Here is a 19,994-nt window from a genome sequence, read left to right as displayed (position 1 = left end):
CAATGTAAATTCAAAGAAGCTGTGAATACATCTACGTAGCTGGAAGTCATCAAAAGCCAACCACTGTTAAAAATATCTGTAATTCTCAGGTAACAACAACAAATTACAAAAGGAGCATTATTTATTTCAATGTTGTTACTGTTGCTTGAAGTACATTTTATTGTTGTTTTTAGTGAGATGATACATCTACAGTTTCAGGTAATGCCACTGAATTCCATCTTGACAGGGCAACAAAGTAACTCCAAAACAGGCAAAAGCAATAAATACCAAACCATTCAATCTAAAATGTATAAATATAAAAGTCGTTTCTGAAAACATAAGAAAAACAGGAAGCCATTTTTCTTTTTTGGCCACTTTTATAGCAACACTGCGACTGTCCATCTGTATCACCTCAGATCCAGCACAGTTATCTTTATGTCCTTCCCAACCACATGGGTGCATGGCTGTGAAAGAAAGTACATTATTCAGAAACCATTTTCAGGAAATTAATAGCATATTTCAGACTTTTCCTTCCTGAGCCTGCCTAATAGTTTGCCTATATATTCAGCCTTAAGCCTGCCTATCACTGCACCTGTTCACAGACAAACCTTGTCTTCACAGCTGTAGACTGCTGTATAAAGCAAGGATTGTAATATAGAAAAAGAAATAAATTTCTGTAGAGGAAATTTCTTCATGTTTGGTTGTGACACAGAGCATAGTACAGTGTGATCCTTTACATATCCCAGCAGTGGATACCTGAAAAGGAGGAAGGAGCTGTGTGCTGTGTTAGAACATGTGCATGGAGGACAGAGGCAAGGGAAGCTTGAACTCTGCTCTCATCCTGCAGAAGTTTCAGATGTGTCTGCCCATATATTTTTTGTGTGTTTTTTGAAGCATTTAGGACTGTGTCTTTAGACACAGCCATGACTAAATAAGAGCATATGTTGGATGTGTGGAGAAGAGATTTTGCTGTAAATCAGACAGACGCACATAAGGGTTGTTCCAGTCAGATTTCAGGAAGCTTCCTGTATTAGCACCTCTGATATTTTTCCTCCGGGAAAAAAATGCTGTGCTCTTACTGTTCTTGTTGGAAGATTAATGTGTTTTGGGAATTGTATTTGACAGGATGTTTTGTGTTCAACATAGGAGCAATGTGTCTAATGTTTATCAGTTTGAGTACCTGGAAACTTCATTCATGAACTAGGTCAATAAAGGACCACTGAAAAGAGTTTATCTGGAACAAAATCCTTAAGATTTTGTTTCAGACTTGGATTACCTTCTCAATCCCCCTAGAGTCAGTGATAAAGGAATAAAGCAAAATAGAGAACCCAAACTCTCTTACTTTTTGAGCAGTACTGATATTATGGGAGTCCTACAACAAAGAAGTAATGTTTAAAGTCTTTCAGTTATTTATTTTGAGCCAGAGGTATAAACTATTTTGTATTTGACATGAGCCCCATTTAAAATATCTTAATTATTCAGATATAAAGACAATTGTTTTTTTTTTCCAGATAGCAGTAACATTCTGATAATTCTGAATGACTGTGCCATTGAGCCATATGCATAGCATGCTATGCTACTAAAACATCAAAAGGAAACAATAGTTAGTTAAAAAAGCCTATGAGAATGTAGAAAAAATGGAAAATGAAGGGTTCAGCAGCTGGAATGCTGTGTTGAAATGACACAGTGGGGGAGATGAGCTAATTTATTTTTGTTAAAAACCGGAGAGCTTAGGACCGACTCCTATTGAAATTGTGGCTTTTATTTCTGAAAGTAAGTGGTGTGTAGAGGAACTGTTATGTTGCGGCCTGATGTGATGATGGAGCACGTGGTGAAGGGGTGCAGGTAGCTGACTCAGAGAGCACAGGTGCAAGCAATTCACCTGTGCTTCCCTCTTGATTGGAAGGGGTGGGCCTTGGGTCCCCCGGGCTCATTGAAGGAGTAGCCTCAGAAAGGAGATGATCTGCTGGATGAAAGCTACTTTGTGAGACAGAGTGTCCCCCAGTCAGAACTCCTCACCACCTGCTAGGTGAGTCAACTTTTTTTTTCTCTGCATTATGACTATTGGTATTCCTAACAGTATTTTGCGTGGTGTTGCAAAGAATTTGTCAGAAGCAGTTCTGCTGCTTTGTAGGACAAACATGGTGACTGATGGTAGCTGCTTGTAATTAGGTGCTATTTGAATGACAGAGCATAACAAAAGTCTCATGGCTGCTACTGGCTACTTAAGTCCTGATGTCTGCCTTCGTTGGTGATAGAGTTATTAGGATAGGAGAAAAGTAAAGGAAACTAAAGTGCAGCAGGTGTAATTTCTACTTGCAGGGCTATGCACAAGAACTCAACTAATCAAAAACATGTTGGATCATATACTTACATTAAATAACCTGGGATCCTTTGTATGTGGATGAAATCCCTTCTTTTTACAAGCAGAAACTTCAAGCATGCCAGCATTAGTCAGTCTGAAGATGCCAGTACTGGAAAGCAAACATGGAACTACTGTTATGCAATGTCTGTGTAATGCAAGTACAGAAATTCACAAACAACAGAAGGACAGTGGGATGGTTCTCAGTCACCTCTGATACCCTGGACTCCCATTAAACTGTACTTATTTTCACCAAGAAACAGTAGTAACCTAATAACTACAAGATGACACCAGATTAATTAATGTTATAGACAGGAGTAACAGGTTAGAGTTGGTTACAGGGTACCAGCAGAGGCTATGCAGTTTATGAGACTACAGAGATTGGAGAAAGTATGCAGACACTGCTGCATAGCTCTTGTGCACTTACTACTCCAGCTGTATTTACAGCTCTGCTACCTGAACGGCTCATAAAAAAAGCTGGCCAACTAGAATGGGATTCATAGAAGTTATCTATGGAGGCAGAAGGCCAGAAAGACAGTCTCAAAAAAATGCACAGTCTAAATATCAGAGTTAAACAAGGGGCCCTGAAATGTCAAATGAACCAAACAATAATCTCAGAGCTGTTGAAATTGAAAGGAACCTCTGAAGATCACCTGGTCTGACCTCCCTGTATGAGCAGAGTCACATTAAGCAGGCTGTCTAGGACCATATCCACTCAGGTTCTGAGTACAGAGTTCTAACAGTGTCTCTGGACAACCTCTAACATTATAAACCTTCTCATTTTTTCTTACAGTTATAATTTTTACTAGGTTCTTGCTGCTTGTATTTTATGAAATAAGAAAATAGAACCTGATTAGGCAAAGAGTGACCTTTACCAATCTATTCCCAAAACAGAAGCTTTCATACTATCCTATAGAAGTATGTCTAAACCTTCCATTTCCTCCTTCAGATGGAAGGAAGATAGGTCTGTGGTAGGCCACTGGCAATGAAGTCTACAGAAACAGCTCCTGTCATTAGTACTTGTTTGAGCAGAGTATAAAAATAAATCAAAATTTAAAACCTGGAGCTGGGAAGGGAGGAGGAAAAAGAAGTCAGAAAAAATACTGTACTTACCAACTGACTGGAATGCAAGTCTAAATAGATTAAAGAAAACAAACTCACAATACACTCGTTCCTGTCCATCATCCCAGCTGACGTGTGCTGTTTGCATTTGATCCCATTTTAAGATAAGGAGTAGGGAAATATATCACCATATTACTTAGAAAAATCAGAACTCACTCATTATGTTTTGGTGAACAAACAATTGCAATGGCCTCTGGTAACATGAGCTGATAAGAACAATGAGTATGAAGATCAACACTGGATAAGAATGCAGTTTGTGTTGGATGTGTCTACAAAAAGAAGGAAAATTCAGTATCGTGAAATATTTCTTGAAAGCCAGGGACAACATGCATTCAAGAAAGAACAATAATTTTTAACAAGTAAAAGCATTGGTGTTTCCCCAGGTTGGCATCTTCTTATTAACACAAATTCTTGGTTGTTAGGGTGGCTTCTCAGTGTGAAGTTCATGGGACATAATCTCAAGCAGATACACAAACCGTTTTTCAATTATGGGGGAAAAGAAGTGGAATGAAGAAGTACAAGATAAAAGGGAAATTACTTTACTGCTCAAAAATCTCTAGAATGAAATTCAAATAATTAATAATGAATTCAATCAGTGCAATACCCTCAGATTTTTTTTAATGGATTTTTAATACAGTGGAAAATAGATGGCGTTAAGTAATTAAAGGTCCCCAAAATGAAACAAAAGTTGCACTGGCAAAAGCAGGCCTTATAGTGTAAACAATGTGCCTCAACTTCATTAATCAAGAGATATTCGTTACCTGGGTAGAATATCAATGTTTATTTATATCATTATGATTAGAATTAAGCAAAGAAATTCATTTGAATTTTGCCAGTTATTTCTTTGGCTTGTCATTTCCAGGGTTGGTTAAACATAATATCTGTTCTATCAGCAGAACTGATACAGGAAAGCCAGAATCTGTCATACATACATGTATCCAACCCAAAGTGAGGAGGTCAAACTGATCCTGAATACCAAATAATTCTTCTACATTCTCCATGTCACAGTAGTCTGGTCCTGAAGATTGCTTTGGCACTATTACATGGGTAATAGTAAATTCGTTGTGTGTCTGTAAAACAAACATTGACAAGGTAACTTAGAGAAAAGGAAGAGTGTCTTCCCATACAAATGTGAAAGTTAAACTGTACCAGTTTTCCACAGAGAATTCCACATGTCTCTATTCCTCTTAATGTATTCGCCTCTGCTAGCAGCAGAAATTTGTGACAGAGATCCCTGGGTAAAATTACACCTCTGAGTGCTTCAGCCAGTTGAGCTAGCAAACAAATAAGAGAGAGAAAGAAAGAGATAAAAATGTATATGTAGCCTACGCAGTGACATTCCTTATTATAAAGCAATATACATATATTGCGTATATATTGTATATACAGAGGAAATTATTAAAGATTAAGAAATTAAACTCATCACATCACAGATATCTGAAATGAGATTACGCCTACGCTGCAAGCACATCATGCTGAATTGAGGTCACCAACTCATAAGATATGCTGTCGCCTGCCTCTTGTGGTGACAGGGAGTTGATCTAGTTTCTCAGGCCAGGGCTTCTCAAAAAACTTTGAAGCCTCTGCAGGTTCTGCTTCTGTTCTCAAGATTCAGGCAGACTTTATGCTATGGGAACACTGAGGCTCCATCTCCAGATGCATCTACTGGTGCTCAGATGGAAACTGTAGAACTTTACAACGTCTCTCTTAAAATGAGGAAACTGTAGAACTGTTGCATGTACATTTACCTATTCATGCTTATTCCACTACAGATGCTCTCAAAGTGTGCAAACCATAGAATTATTAGTTTGGAAAAGACCTCTAAGTCCAACTGTCACAAGCACGTGCAATACATGTTTTGCTCTAAGCAGTAAAGAAGCAGATAAGGGGTACAGAACATATGCACTTACTCTGAACAGCACTTAAAGCAGCTGCTGGCTTTAGGGCCTGGTTTACTGAAGGTAAATCTCCAGTAGAGACACATATATCACTCTTCTCTTTTTTCTCTTGCAGTGTGGTAGATGAGTAACTGTTCTCAGGTACAGAAATACAGGATAGCATACTTCCATCTATCTGCTCAGACATAACCATGCTCTCTTTAATCTTCTGATCTCGAGCCAGTTCTTGCTTCTTAAGCTGATCCTCAAAGAACTGAAACTGTTCTGATTCAAGCTGCTGCTGCCTCATATGTGCAATTCGTTTCTTCTCTGCCTCTATCAGCTTCTGCTGCTCTAGTTTCTTCAGAGATTCAGTTTTACACTTGTTCTGAAATATATGCAAAATAGTCACATAGTCACTAAAGTTATAGAAAGGAGGGGAAAGCAGCAATCTGATTGTATTAAAGAATATTAAAAGTATATTATATTAAAAGTCTCTTCTTAAAAAGCCTTCTGGAAGCTGTTAGCTAAAGTACCGAACACAAGCCTATCCCCCAGAGTAGTACAATACAGAATGAAATACTGTAAGCAAGGAAGTCCTAACACGAACCTTCCAGCCTGCATACCTGTGATGGTTTATGCTTTACTTATGCAGTGAGATCACTTTCCTTGTTTAGCCACTAAAGTTAGTAAAAAAAGTAGTAGTTTTTAGCACAGTGGTGGTAAAGAGATAAGATATAAATCCTTACAATTTTCAACTCAAGAGATGTTTGTAAAGGTTGGTTGACTTTCTCCTGTTTATTTCTTTCCTTAATTTTCTCTGAATTGCTGAGAGGGGCTTAACCCCAATGCTGTGTATGTGCCCACCCCAGCCCCAGGAATGCTAGGTGCCATCTCTGCCACCCCTCCGGTTTCAGAGCCAACATGCATTTTCTATAGACTCATGCAAGTGTCTGAACAATATCCTCCCTGTAAAACTGAACCTGAGCATACCAAAGAACTGTTCTGATCTTCTTCAACTATTATGCAGCTATCATAGCATGTTTATTTCCAAGCTCGCTCTTACTTTCAAATGACCAACTGATCAGATTCTAAGCCACTCTAAATAGTAACTAGGTTTGTGCAGAATGGTTATTTTATTGCTTTAACTTATATGAAGTATAGATGCAAAAAATATTCTTACAGCAGTGATTTTACAGCCACATAAAACTTACTTTGTTTTGCATGTATTCTTGATATTCTAAGCTATATTTTTTTAAAAGATCTCTCTTCAGTTCATCTGTCCGTGGAAATGCAACCTCCTTCAGTTTCTTTGGGTGGGGTAGAAAGATAGGTAAGTTAACTTTTCACTTTATAAAAGGATCACCTGAAAACCAAACTCATCTGTAATACAGATTTCAAAAAAAAAAAAAAAAATAATAATAATAATAATAATTAAAAGATACTGCTCTTTTCCCAGGAAAGCAAGGAGGAATTATACAGAGAATGATCAGCTTATTATGCTTTCGTAGTACATCGGTTACATGGCACATTGATAAACTATATTAATTTACGTAAGTAAAGCTGTTATAAAACTACTTGTTATCTAATGAGAAGATTGTTTTTCCAGCAGTCTGTTACTTCTGTTTAACAGGTGTGTGAATGACTAAGGTCTTTTTTTTTTTTTTTTTTAAGAAAACATATTTTATAAATAAAGCCAGGGCCAACTTTTAGTGTTTTGTGCAGGATCAACACATTTTACTCTGGAGCTCCCTGGACAGAAATAAAGCGTAATATGCCCGCTTCTAGGTGGAAAAAAGAAAGGCTACAGTTGCACCTGTGGGTTCTGTGACAGCTCTGGCAGATTCTTAACTTAAACAAAACCAGCACTGTTAATGTTTATAGCTGATACAGAGGCCACTACAGAATAAGTTAGAGGCTGTAAGCAAGGGAGGGGAAGCAACCACGTGCAATAGAAGGGAGCAAACATTAGAGTCCTTTTCCTTTTCTCAGCTTGGATGTTATCCTGGGTTGTGGGTAACAATCAACATTTGGCATGAAGTGTTTTTAGCCTTAAATACGACATTATGTAGCTTTAATGGTAGAGAAAGCCATGCAAATACTGTGGGATAAAGCAGAAAATACATTTATTGTTATTCTAACTATCCTCAGTGAGTAATTCCAGATGTTTTAAGTTCTTTATAAGGCTATATTTGAAAATTGTCTTTTAGAAAAGTAATATGAACCATGTTGGAAGAAAAAAACTTGATAGAAACTTAACAATACATATTTGGTAATAAATTATGCAAAAATTCACTTTGATTCTTAAGCTGGTAAGTAAATAATGTGCAGACACCAGTAAGGCCACACATTTCTCTTTCTGTTTCCAGTGAAATTTGGATCAGTAGCCATACATATAGTTAAGATCAGAATGAAACTTTATGCAGTTAGGTCAGTGTGTTTTTATCATGTAAACTTTCTGAAATAGATGTACCTGGGTTTCAACAATCTACAGACTTGTTCAGAGATTGATCTTATTCACCTTTTGGAATGCACAGCAATGACGAAGTGGTTAAACTAAAATAAAACACAAATGTCTGGTAGAGAAAGTTATCAGAACTTCAAGCTCTGTTGGCTGCCTTGGGCTATGTATGCACTGGGAAAAAAAGAATGATAGGAAAGAACAGAAATGGGGAAAACGTGTCTCAAAGTTCAGGAAGCCATAACCCTACCTTAATAATAACTTGTTTTTCTGGTACTGCACATTGGTGATAGTCTCGGTGACTGGGCAGCTTCTCCACAAACAAGCTAGAAAATTAAGCATGCGTATTTGCCTTGATAGCCAGAGGAATAGCTCTGTTAGCTTTTCTTTGGCAGAAAAATCAGTTTCACTTGTTGTAACTGTTAAACATCGAATTTCAGATGATTTGGAGCAGACTTCTACACCATTCATTTATTTAAACTATTGCTTAAACTCTTGTATGGGCTGGACACATGGGGTAATGACAGGAAGTTATTTTCTACATCTGAATATATTTTGTTTCTCATTAGCAGTGGGTTGGGTCAGAAAAGGATTAACTAGCACTCAGCACCTGCAAATACCCTCCACACCAGACACTGTTACTAAATCTTACTTTTGCCATCTTGATCTGTCGCCTCAGCTGAAATGAGGAATCTTCAATAAGACACTGTCATTAAACCAGCTATTTCTACCAGACTAAATTGTACAGCTAAATGCAACATTATTAACTCATCCAGACATCTAAATTACTGCAACACTTGGCTGCAGAAAAGTTTGGAATTCACAGCTGCTATCATTTTTCCAGCAATTTATGCTATGTTCACCTCCAGACCTTCTTTTGAGACAGATGCATGCATTTAACATAATTGAGGAAGAAAGATTTGGTTTAGGTTTCAGAATATTGGGAAAATAAAGGTAGAAAAGAAGGTTTCTTCTGAAAAAAATCTAAGAGGATTTTTTTTTTTTTTAATACGCATACTTTAGAAGCAGCAAAATAAATCAATCGCTCCTACAGCAAAGGGAGCTACTTAAAAGTTTAAATCTGCCACTGAGAGAGTTTTCAGTCGATTATTTCAAGATTTGTAATGAAAGCTGTTCAGATTTTTTTTTTAAATGGGGAAAATAATCATACAATGAACAAACATTGTGGATTTTGCATTTACTGCTTTAAGAAGCAATGATGCTTAATCCTTCTGGGGCAAAAAGCTGTTTCTTCATGTTGTTTTTTTTTCTTTTAAATATTGTGTCATGTTATCACCTTTAAAATCTGCTGAGGCTCACAGGGCTTAATGATTAGTCTCAGAAATCTTATGCAAACACTGATTGTTAAGGCTTACGCTGTATTTTACCAACATCCTGATCCATACACAACAACCTGTGTGGAACAGTGCTCATGGTATAGCCTGGTACTGCAAACTTCAGCCTCTGTACATTACATTAATTCACCCTGGCAGTCAGGAGGCAGGTAAGGCTACTCCACTAGTAGTAGAGAAGAAATTACAATAAAGACTGGAATTAGATTGAAGATCTCAAAAGAAGGTAGCTATTTTGCAAGAAAACAGTGAGCATTTTTTCTCCTAAGCTAAAAGGGTGCTCCATTTTCATTGCAAATGTTTATTTCCCTCCGCTTACAACTACAGCTGTAGTGCTGTAACTTAGAATAGTAGCTACAATTACTATAAACTGTTTCTTACGTTATGAACTTGTTATAAAAAACAAAAGCGTTCTCCAGATTTCCTTCCTCCATATAAATTGATGCCATTCGCTCCATTTCTACTCCAGATCTGAAGTAACGACGTGGAGTGATGTCCTCATTGATTGCAATATTGCTGCCAAGTTTGCTTAGGGCACGCACTCTCTCTTCTGGGGTCACAGAGATGTCCGTGTGGTCAGGAATAGCTACGAGCTTTTTCTGAAAAAGAACAGTGTAGTGAGGAGAACAAGATATTGTATTTCACTTTCAGTAAATGATCTTATTCAAGAAACTCAGAGGAAATCTTCAAAATAGGTATCAGTTTCTACATTGCTAGTAACTTTAAAGCATTCTAATGTTTCTCAATTGCATTACAAATAGGAAAGTATCCTTTCCCTCTCCCTTATTTTTCAAGCTATAAGATAATCTCAGAAAGGAAGTTATGGAAAAAAAAAAAAATAAGGAAACCCCAGCAGAAATGATCAAAGGCGACACAAAACGTGTCTTCTTCAGAAATCTTCAAAAATGAAATTAAAGAAGGGTTCTGCCTTGGGTTATTGAAGTAATCTAGTGGAAGGTCTGAAGGTGCAAATCACTGTTATACAGTTCTCTGATGTATTGTGCATGACTGCTGGGTACAGCTAATTTGTACAGCTAACAAAGAACAGTATATTTCCCTGAGCAGTCAACAGTTCATTTTACTGCTTCAGATGAAGCAGTTTAAGTCTAAGGATCTAGAACTGACTCTGCTAGAGAAGAAACAGAGCTTCTTATTGTAGTAATTACTTTCTTGCTAAGTGGTTAAATAATGTGGCTACTGCAAGCTGTTTCCTCTTATGTTGCTGAAAGGATTTATCTTTTCTATTTAAAATGTTCACTTCAACTGTGACCACTGAAACAAACAAAAATCCTAAAGACCATACATATGGAAGCACAAATCCAGCAAAACTATAAGAAGAGGTGAGGAGCTGGCAGAACTCAAGAAAATGCCCTTTCAGCTGACATCAGTGCTGCTGAACTGCTCTGAAACCTTTTACTTGAAGAGGTGCTAAGCCATTAAAGCATCACTTTGTAATACATACCAAGGAACTAATACTGAATGGTTGTTCCATGTTGCCCTCTGTTTGCAAACCAAGGAGGTTGCTCTTTTGCTCCAAAGCCTCCATCTGGCTGTGAAGGATAGGCTGCCTCAAGTATTAATCCAGCGCTCCGTATTTGCAGCCAGCTGTCTCAGAGCCCGGGGAAACTTTAATAGAGATACACTGATCGTGGTCAGGTGCTGGATGAAACAGGATAAGTCATTCAGATTAGAAATACATTCAAACATCATATCAGTTTGTATGCCTGTATCTGCTCATTACTTCAGTTTCAAAAGCTTCCATGCTTATGAGCAATCTAGAATTCAGCTATGTCGAATTAGAAGTAGGAATGTACAGAACATTTGTGAACTAGCTGACTCGTTCTAACGTTATCGAAGTGGACTCACGTAGCGTAGTAAATTATTTTTACAATCTTTACAGCAACTTGGATTTAAAAAAAAAAAAAAAAAAAAAGGCCCGAGAAAATAAACCAACTTCTAAGCATTAAGCCTTAATAGTTCAAAGACTAAGCACAGAATGTTTCCTTGTGCATATGTTCATGACTAGCATATTTTAAACCAGTATGAATTTCCCTGCTACGTCTATAATTAAAAATAAGACAGCATACAAACTCGTATCAGCAACATAAAGTACCACGTGCTCCAACTGCACAATTTGTTCACTTCAACTCCACTTGAATTACAATGAAATATGACAAGTTGACTGATGGTAATTACTCCCTGAGCAGTTCTGAACAAGTAAAGACAAATATTTAGACATGCTGTGGTCATAAAAAAAGAAGAAAATTAATTATCTAAATTATACTGGAAATATAAATGTGAAGCAGCTAATGTGGCCTTTCACTTCTGTGCTCTCAAACCAAACAGGCTTGATTCTGAACGTCAAAGATGCTTCATATATTGCAATACATAATTGCTTTATGTTTTGTAAAAGCATGGGTGGGTTCAGCAAAGATCTTTTCTCAGCATTTCTCTCTCTAGAAGCCGAAGGGCTCTGGGTTGGAAGATAAAAATCCTATCATGTTTTTACCTGCTGCTGAAGCATTGATTTCTGAATTTGGGTCGTCTTCATTTTTACAGGAACCACCACCGCCTGTTAGGTCAGCCTTCAGTTTTAACCATTAGTTGTCAATGTTATAATGAAATGGTATAGGAGACATTAAATTCATGTAAGCAATGTGCTTTCTTTAAAAATAATTGGAATCATCCTGCTTAACTGCAAAATCCCTTATTTGCATGCTTAGTGAATGAGCCTTACCCTGTTTTTACATATCATCTCCTAATCTCAAGTAACTTATTCTTGCTTGACTTTACTCCCATGTTTTCCATTTTCAAGAATTTTGTTCTTGTCATCTGGCATGTCACAGATCTGTGCATTTAATTTAAAGACCAGCTTTTTCAACTTCAGGTATACAAAACCCTTGCACAATTTGTGACACGCTAATGGAAGTTAAAAAAAAAAAACACACACACAACAATGAAGCTTTGCTTTTACACCCAATACATCAATATTAGCTGTGGTGGTAGCACTGATGGAAAAAGTTCTCTAAATGATTTAATTTTATACAAATGGAGCTCTGGTACAAATGATAATCTTGGCAGGAGAACCCTATTCATTGCCTATTCACAGGCTGCAGAAAGGCCTCATGGGACCACAGTAATGAAATAGTTTTCCTTTAGCCAAGGCTAAGCTTATGGTTACCTATACCTAGTTCCACCTGAACTTAGCTGGATCATGGCAGCCCTAGTAGGCTATGAAAGGGGAGGACTACAAGCCTGGATAGTGCAGAGTTTACATCAGTCTTCTTTCCTTGCAGTTCTGATGCTCAGCACGTTACGTTTTCAGTAAGAGGCTCTGCATTCATACGCTCTGTCTGGCTTTGGAACACTAATTAAAAAAAAAGCCTCAGACCTAAAAAGCATGCATTTTAGTCACAGAATCATAGAGTCATAGAATATTCCATGTTGGCAATCCCACAAAGATCATCAAGTCCAATTCCCTGCTCTACACAGGACCACCCAAAATGCAAACCCTGTGTTTGAGATGAGAGTATTGCTCAGATGTTCCTTAAACTCTGGCATTTGGGGCTGTGCTTTAATGGCAAAACTGCTTCTCAAGCACCGTCTCCCTCATGGGCCTTCTCCAAAATCTAGCATGGAAATGGGCACAAGATTGGATATGGATTATACACTTCTTCCAACTGATACCACACTTGAAGACTTTTAATCCTGGACCACCTGGGCCCTTACTAGTCAGCAAACAGGAAAATCTTAGGGCAGCAATTGAGAAACACACAAGTGACCTTTCTTTTTTTTACTTCTTCTTTTTTTTTTTTTTTTCTATTTGTTTTTCCTCCACCATTACCAAAAAAGTCTTTGCTAAAGAAGCTTGTGGTATCTCTCAGCCAAAATCTTGTGAACTAGCAAGGGAGCATCATGGAACCCCTTGGATGCCTCTAAGAATACCAGGGCTAAAAGAAGAAATTATTTGAGTCATTTTTAACCAAAAGAAGCAATATTATGAAGAGCAAAAACCCACGTACAACACTGGGTATTTTAAAGAGAAGAAGCAACTCCCACTTCCTCAAATTGTGCCAGTGCTCGGAAAGGATGCAGCAGCTGTGCAGAGAGTGAGGCACTGAGCACAGCCAGGCCACTGAGTACGGGGGAGCAGGGGGATCACAACGGATGGAAGAGGAAACGGACTTGTCGAACTTAGTTCAGGAGCTCTGATCAATGGCTCCTTGTCTTGTGGAAACAATCTCATGTTTTACTCCGCAAGAGCAAAGAGAAATGCAAGTAACTGAAATGAATTTTACATTCAGAAACACAAAATAGTTATGCAAATGCAAGGAACCACATTCCAGCCCTAAGCATGGAAGATAAATGCCAACAGCAGCTTGGAGCTGCTGTCATCTATTACAGTGTAAAGTGCTCTAAAGTCTAAGAGTGAACATGCATTTTTCTTCTGTACAGTTTCAGGCACTCCAACTAATTTAGATGGACTTTGGTAATGTCTGATTAAGAAGAAATATCTGTACAAAAACAAAAACAAAACAAAAACAAAACAAAAACAAAAACAAACAAACCAAAAAAGTGTGTTTTAAATGTTATTAAAAATAATCCTTTCAGTTCAGGCAAGCAAGCACAGAATCAAGTGGAAGGCAAATGAAAAGCAGAGAACAACTTCAACTTAGAGCATACTCAAACATTAAGCTACACGAAGTATATCAACATGTATCAAGAGGGCTAATGAGATAGAGGTGGTAGCACTCTCACAGGATACTGCACAGGCTTGTTTCTAGCAATAGTGTGAGCACAAAAGAGCAAGTCCCTTTGCCTGAGCCCAGCTAAGATGGCAAGCTGCAGAATCGTGGCCTGTGATAGCGGCAGGTGGTACGCTTGGCTGCACGGCAAGGCTAATCAGCCCTGGTGAAGTACTGAACTAATGAAATCACATGTTTTGTGTCTGCAATGGCTGTGCACAGCCTGCTTGGTCTGGGCAAAAGGAGCTCACACCACCTAGGCCCAGGCCTAGGGCAGGCTCTGGAACACCAACGGGTCGTGCAACCCAACCATGTGAGGCCATAGCATGCCAACATGGCCGGCCATGCTACTGGCTGCAAGCTCTGCTGAGGAACATGCAGTCACACAGTGCTGGGCCTCAGGGTGCAGAGAGGAGCTCAGAGAGACACTGTCACTGACACCTGCAGGCTGCAGAAGCATGAGGATGGAATTGCCACTGGTTACTGTCAGCTTGAGGTTGCTTGTCTTCCTTGTCATCAAATGAGATTTTTAGATGTTGAATGACCTTTTAGATCTATAAATAATGAACAGCTGAACTTTAATACATGACTAGCTTAATCACTAGTTTCCACTTTGCCTCCCTGTAACATGCTTTTTACATTTCAAGAGATGTTGCATTACACTGACTTCCCTACCACCAGCAGCATTTGTCAATAAATAAAGCTTCATTACAGAGATCACCAGTAAAATTTTACAGAGCACTTTTTAATGTGCAAGCTAAACTTCTGCTAAAACTTACAAGAGCCTGGGGCATCAGCAATCATTTACTCTTTGCATGTTTTTAACAGTAGATTATTTTAGAAATATTCACCCTTTGTTAGATACTTTGGTAGAATGTAAAGCACATTAAAATCATTTGCTTCAGTTCATTGCAATCAAGGTGTGGAGATATCTGCTAATAAAAGAGCTAAAAAGTGGCATGATTCCACCTTTCTACAAAATACTCTTGAAAGTAATGCTCTATATTCATACTGTGATTACAAAAAAGCTTACTTTAATACTGCAATAGGAAGTTAAAACTCTGTAAAGCTCTGTTTTACTACTCTATGAAGTGTGATTATAGAACTCTGGAATAAAGATGTCTCAAACCACAAGAAGGTCACTTCTCACTAAAATAGTCAAATAAGCAAGTGCAAAAAAACCCTTTTAATTCCCCATGATGGAACATCTCAGCAGACTTGAAATAGAGAACATCATCCAGTCATTGCTAGATGAAGGCAAAGGACAGTTTCATGCCAACAGGTCACCCATGGTGTAAATATTTGTACTTCTGCATTTTGAAGTTGATGTTCATCTGAATTTGGTGAAAAAAATGATTAGAAACACAGGCATCTAACTCATTCCAGCTCTGTTTGAAACACCAAGCATATTGGTACGGCATGTAATCATTTACACACATGCTTGGTTTTGAAACAAAATATGCTAAAAACAGCCTAAACAGCTAAAGGCCTTCTGTTGATTCTCTCCAAAAAGAAACAGCGTGTTCATCTGTCAGCATGTTTTCTGAAACAGCAATTCCCTATCACAGCAAGTGATTCAGCTGGGAGAGTAAGTAGTCTCTTCTGGAAAAAAAAAAACACAAAGCACTGAATGTCACAGCAAGATCATTCTCTGGTGCAGAGAAAAAAAAAGCAGCTATCACAAAACAACAGAAGGGCCTTTCAATGAAGAGAAGTGCAAGGAACTGCTTGCTGACAGCCCCAGCTTGCTCAATGAAGAATTGCTCTTCATAGTAGGAGCTACCAAACTGGGCTCTGTAAAAGGCTGTCTCAGTAAATGTTCATAATTTAACACAGCAATAATCTTTTATTCATTCATGTTTTATGTCCGTGGTACGGAATAAAACCATTCGATACATATCCATGAGCAAAGTCTCTCATCTTTACCCACAGGAAATAAAATGCATCTCATCAGCTCCCTTTCCACAGCTCACAGAATAAAACCTCACTGCCATCCTGAGCAATAACTCAAAACTGACAGTGTATTCCACCACTCAATCCTCTTCCAGTTTGGCACAATCTTAATTTAGGATGATTCTATTTCAGTTCCTCTCTAACATATGGCATGCAGAATGCTGATGCAGCCCATGGAGGTTAACTGCTAGAGGCTTGGAACTAGATGGGACCATGTGCTGACGTATGTTTAAAATTTAGGGTAAGGGTATGTTGACTAAGAAGCAGAATTAATTGCCCTCAGGACAAACATCACCACTACAGAGAACATGAATGTAGAACCTACAGACATTTCTTCAGAGCACAAAGGACTCTGACCTTCATTTTTAAGTAGGCTTCTGAAGTCAAGATCTGTAGTGCCTATGTTACTACAAAGAAAAACAAAACAAAACAACAACCATGCATTTGAGCTGCCAGTGATGGCTTGCTACCAGTTTCATTAATGTGCTCTACCTGCAATGATATGGGCCACTTGTAAAACAACGTCCTGAAAAACAGTCTGGAAATCCTGGACCTGTGAACTGAAGACCAGTGAGCCCCCGGGGTTATTTTCTCTGATGGCTTCTTGTATTGAAACAAACTTAATCCCTCCCTCTTTCCGGTAACCCCAACCCATTTTTGACGTAACAAAGTATCACCAGAATGCCTTGAATCTGTAACACCCTCAGGCTGCCTGCAGCACAGGACAGCGTCTCTCCTATGACCTATTACAAGGTTAATTTAGACAAGGCATGAAGGAACAATGCCCCATCCTTCATCTAGGAAATCCACAACAGTCCCCCACCAAAACGACTGTACTAGGGCATAGTAAGCCAGTAGAAGGAATAAATGAAAGAAATTTATTCTTTGATGACTCAGCTGAAATACTGAGAAAAGATACCTGCAGTACATGTCATCCACTATGAAGACAAGAAGCTGTGTTGCCAAGGGAAACAAAGGCTAAAATCAGCACAGAGGTCTGTGACATATCAGAGATTCCCATGAAACAAAGAGAGTAGGATTACTTCCAAATTCTAAGGAATTGCAGCTTTCCTGCCTGCAGCCCTGCTTGTCTCAAAGACAATGCCCCAAGAAGGAGCAAGAGCTCTCCTTCCCATGAAAGATAATGGTTCTTCTGACAATAACTGCTACTTAATTTTATAACAATTCCAAATTCTGTAACCACTAATAAGGACACCTTTTAATGGGGTGAATATCCACGTGCAACAATCCATTTTGGTTTCTATTGGATGACAAATTCATACTGTCTTATTCATTACAGCTCATAATGCACGTGATGAGAAAAAGGAGAATTAAGTTTATCAGACATTTCTGGCACAAATTTACAGTCCACTTGGAGCTTATTAAGTTATCTGTATAGAGTCATGCCTGTCTTGTGGCCTCAAGTCTAGAAAAATAAAAATAATAATAATATAAAAAAAACAATTTGGGGCATTAGTTCAGTGGATTCTGCACCCTAATGGTTAAGTGAGCAAAATGCAGGTAAAAAACTGATAGTGCCATTACCTACGGGATGGAGTGTGGTCAACTAGTCAAATAATCACCAGTTAATCAGGCATAAGCACCATGCTGCAGAAACATATTAAGATAATACTGTAAGTTGATTTCATAATGAAGTCTTTGACCTCCTTCTCTAATCTAGCTGTAGAATCTCTTGTGCTATGAGTAGATGGAAAAAAAGGAAAAAAGAAAAAAAAAAAGAAAAAAAAAAGGTGTTTGCCTTTACAGTCTATTTTTTTCTTCTTGTTAAAAAAAGAATAATTACAATGCCTAATTTCTTGTTTCTATGTTTATAAGACTGACAACAATAGGCACACACTTCATTGCAGCACTGAGTGTAACTCAGCAGCTGCCCTTAAACCAGCTGGATTACCCACAGTCTGAAAGCCGAGCGCAGTGCTGTGCAGCTCACCCAGGGAAGCTATGCAGAGACCATCTCTGGGCCAAAACAATTTTCCAATTAATTACTTGCCCTTTCAGGATGAATCTGATTATATTAACACCCCCTATCCAGGCTTTACTCTTAGTCAATGGAAAAAGCAGGAGATCTCTGGAGGCCTTCTGACAGTGACCTGGAGATGCTGAAAGAGGCAGGTACTTTTTCCAATGATTACAGAGTCCACTGCCTCCCAAGCTCAGTTCAGCACATTGAATGCTGAACTGTGAGCCATCTGGAGCTGCCAGTAGGAAGTGATAGGCCAAGGATGTGCCTGAGGGAGTGCCTGACTCATGGCATCACTGGGTGTCATCACCCATGTAAGATCTCAAATGCTGATTTTTTTTTTTTATATACGAGGGATATCCATGCAGGAACAGTACAAAGCCATATGTGGACTGGTCAGGATCTGCACCAAACTGGCAAGACCACTTGCTCCCATGCACAGACACTTCTAGTTGAAACGTCGCCCTGAAAGTTTGTTTTTTGGCATGGCAATCCAAATGTTATGTATTTATTGAAATGATATAGACAAAGACTTCCATTACAAGGTAGCAACCTGCTTTTCAGAACACAAATTGGAAACGCAACTTTTGATACAGAAATAAAATATCAGGAGTCAGATAAGACCAGGAAAAAGAAAACACCCTATGCATACAGGTTGGACAAACACAGATGAACCATTAATTTTTATACTGCATTTCCTTCAGTGTCTTCACACTTGCCACTCCCTGAGCTGCTGAGGATTTCATGACATCCCTCACCTCAAAGTGTACTTTCCCTCGGCACGGTGATCAACTTCCAGGAAATACTTCAAGGCCTCACCATGAATCTATTCAGACACATAGAACCACAAGAAACACCTTTGTGGTATTCTCATTGATCAAGCCACTGAATCTTATTTTCAAACCTAAAACCATACAGTAAAATTCCTTGCACTTACAGGCTCTAGAGTACTAATGAAAAAACAAGCATGCGATTTGTGCCTACAGTATTGTATTGCATTTGGGAACAATGTTTCCTGTAGTTCTCCATGATCTAAGAAACTCTGGATTTGCTAATAGTGGCATTTGGTTTAGTTGTTAGTATACTGAGCACGTAGAAATGCAATATATGAGACAAAAAATACATTGCCTCAGCAACATCCACCTTCTTCTAGGAGTACTTCATGAGGTTGTGGGTCTGTATACAACTTTCTAGGACCTGCTGCTCTAAGGCAGTTCATCAAACGTACGCAAGCTCCAGCTTTGTGCAGTCAATCACTTCAGCCTACTCAAGGAAAAACCTGCTCGTGTGAAGACAGACAGTGTGCCGCTTCTGCCCATGGCTTCTTGGATGTACATTCACTACTGCACACATTAAAAATAAAAAATAAAAAAAAAAATCCAAAATAAAAGGACTTCCCTCAAAGGAACTGTCTGTCACCCTTCTGAAATGGGAAGGTGCATCCATGTAACAGAGCCATTAAGTTACATTGCTCGGTACACATCGGATAGATAGCTGAGGTCCTACAGAGATCACCACGATGTAGGTACAAAATGAAGTGAGAGTTACAGGTGCACAAGTAACAACACTTCTTCCTTTTTACATTCTTTCACTTTTTGATCCGATGACAATATTTCATAGGTACGCAACTGGGGACGGGAACGATTTACAAATGGAGTGCAGGCATAGGCAGTGCTTTCCTCCGCAGCCGGGCCAGGCGCTGACGGCTCCTTGCGGGCACATGCGGCGGCCCCGGCAGGCTGTCAGTGAGCGCGGCTCCGCCCGCCTCGGCGGGGTGGCCCGGAGCCGTTGTGGCCCGCGGGCTGCCGGCACCTGAGAGCGGGCAGGGCAGGGCAGGGCAGGGCAGGGCAGGGGAAGGGAGGCGGCCGGGCTGATGGGACCGCGCACCCGGGAAGGCACGGCGTGGCGCGGCGCGGCGTGGAGCGATCTCTTTCCCCTTAGCGAGCACCGACGGAAAGCAGCGGGAGGGAGGCAGGGAGGGAGGCCGGGGGAGGTGGCGGCTGCTTACCGCCGAGCCGGGCCGCTCTCCGTCAGCGGCTGCCGAGTCTCGCACGCGCGTGGCCGACCCCGGCGAGAGACAAAGCGAAGACGCCAAGCAGCGGAGGCGGCCTGGGCCTCTCCCGCACTCCGCCGGCGCCGCGGAGAGGAGCGCAGCGCAGCCC

The 19,994-nt window shown here is 39.5% G+C and overlaps 1 protein-coding gene across 2 annotated transcripts; it reads right to left on the bottom strand.

The window, feature by feature from the left end:
- Window positions 1-120: 120 nt before the first annotated feature.
- STAMBPL1 (STAM binding protein like 1) lies at window positions 121-19,936 on the bottom strand. 2 transcript variants are annotated; one of them, XM_042863191.1, is made up of 11 exons: window positions 19,841-19,936; window positions 10,616-10,812; window positions 9,535-9,752; window positions 8,052-8,127; window positions 6,555-6,650; window positions 5,374-5,728; window positions 4,613-4,737; window positions 4,396-4,533; window positions 3,620-3,732; window positions 2,354-2,453; window positions 121-443 (listed from the first exon to the last, which is right to left on the bottom strand). In XM_042863191.1, exons 2-11 carry the CDS (start codon window positions 10,697-10,699, stop codon window positions 387-389), a joined length of 1,362 nt encoding a protein of 453 aa, XP_042719125.1. In that variant the 5' UTR covers window positions 10,700-10,812; window positions 19,841-19,936; the 3' UTR covers window positions 121-386. The 2 variants fall into 2 exon arrangements, with proteins under 2 accessions (XP_042719125.1, XP_042719126.1); XM_042863192.1 differs by lacking the exon at window positions 19,841-19,936 and having other exon boundaries at window positions 10,616-10,828.
- Between the last annotated feature and the right edge of the window lie 58 nt (window positions 19,937-19,994).

Source organism: Lagopus leucura, unplaced genomic scaffold (genome assembly GCF_019238085.1).
Source record: "Lagopus leucura isolate 7727_CA_CO unplaced genomic scaffold, USGS_WTPT01 Super-Scaffold_739, whole genome shotgun sequence".
Taxonomy (NCBI): Eukaryota; Metazoa; Chordata; class Aves; order Galliformes; family Phasianidae; genus Lagopus; species Lagopus leucura.
This window is presented reverse-complemented; position numbering and strand designations above follow the sequence as displayed.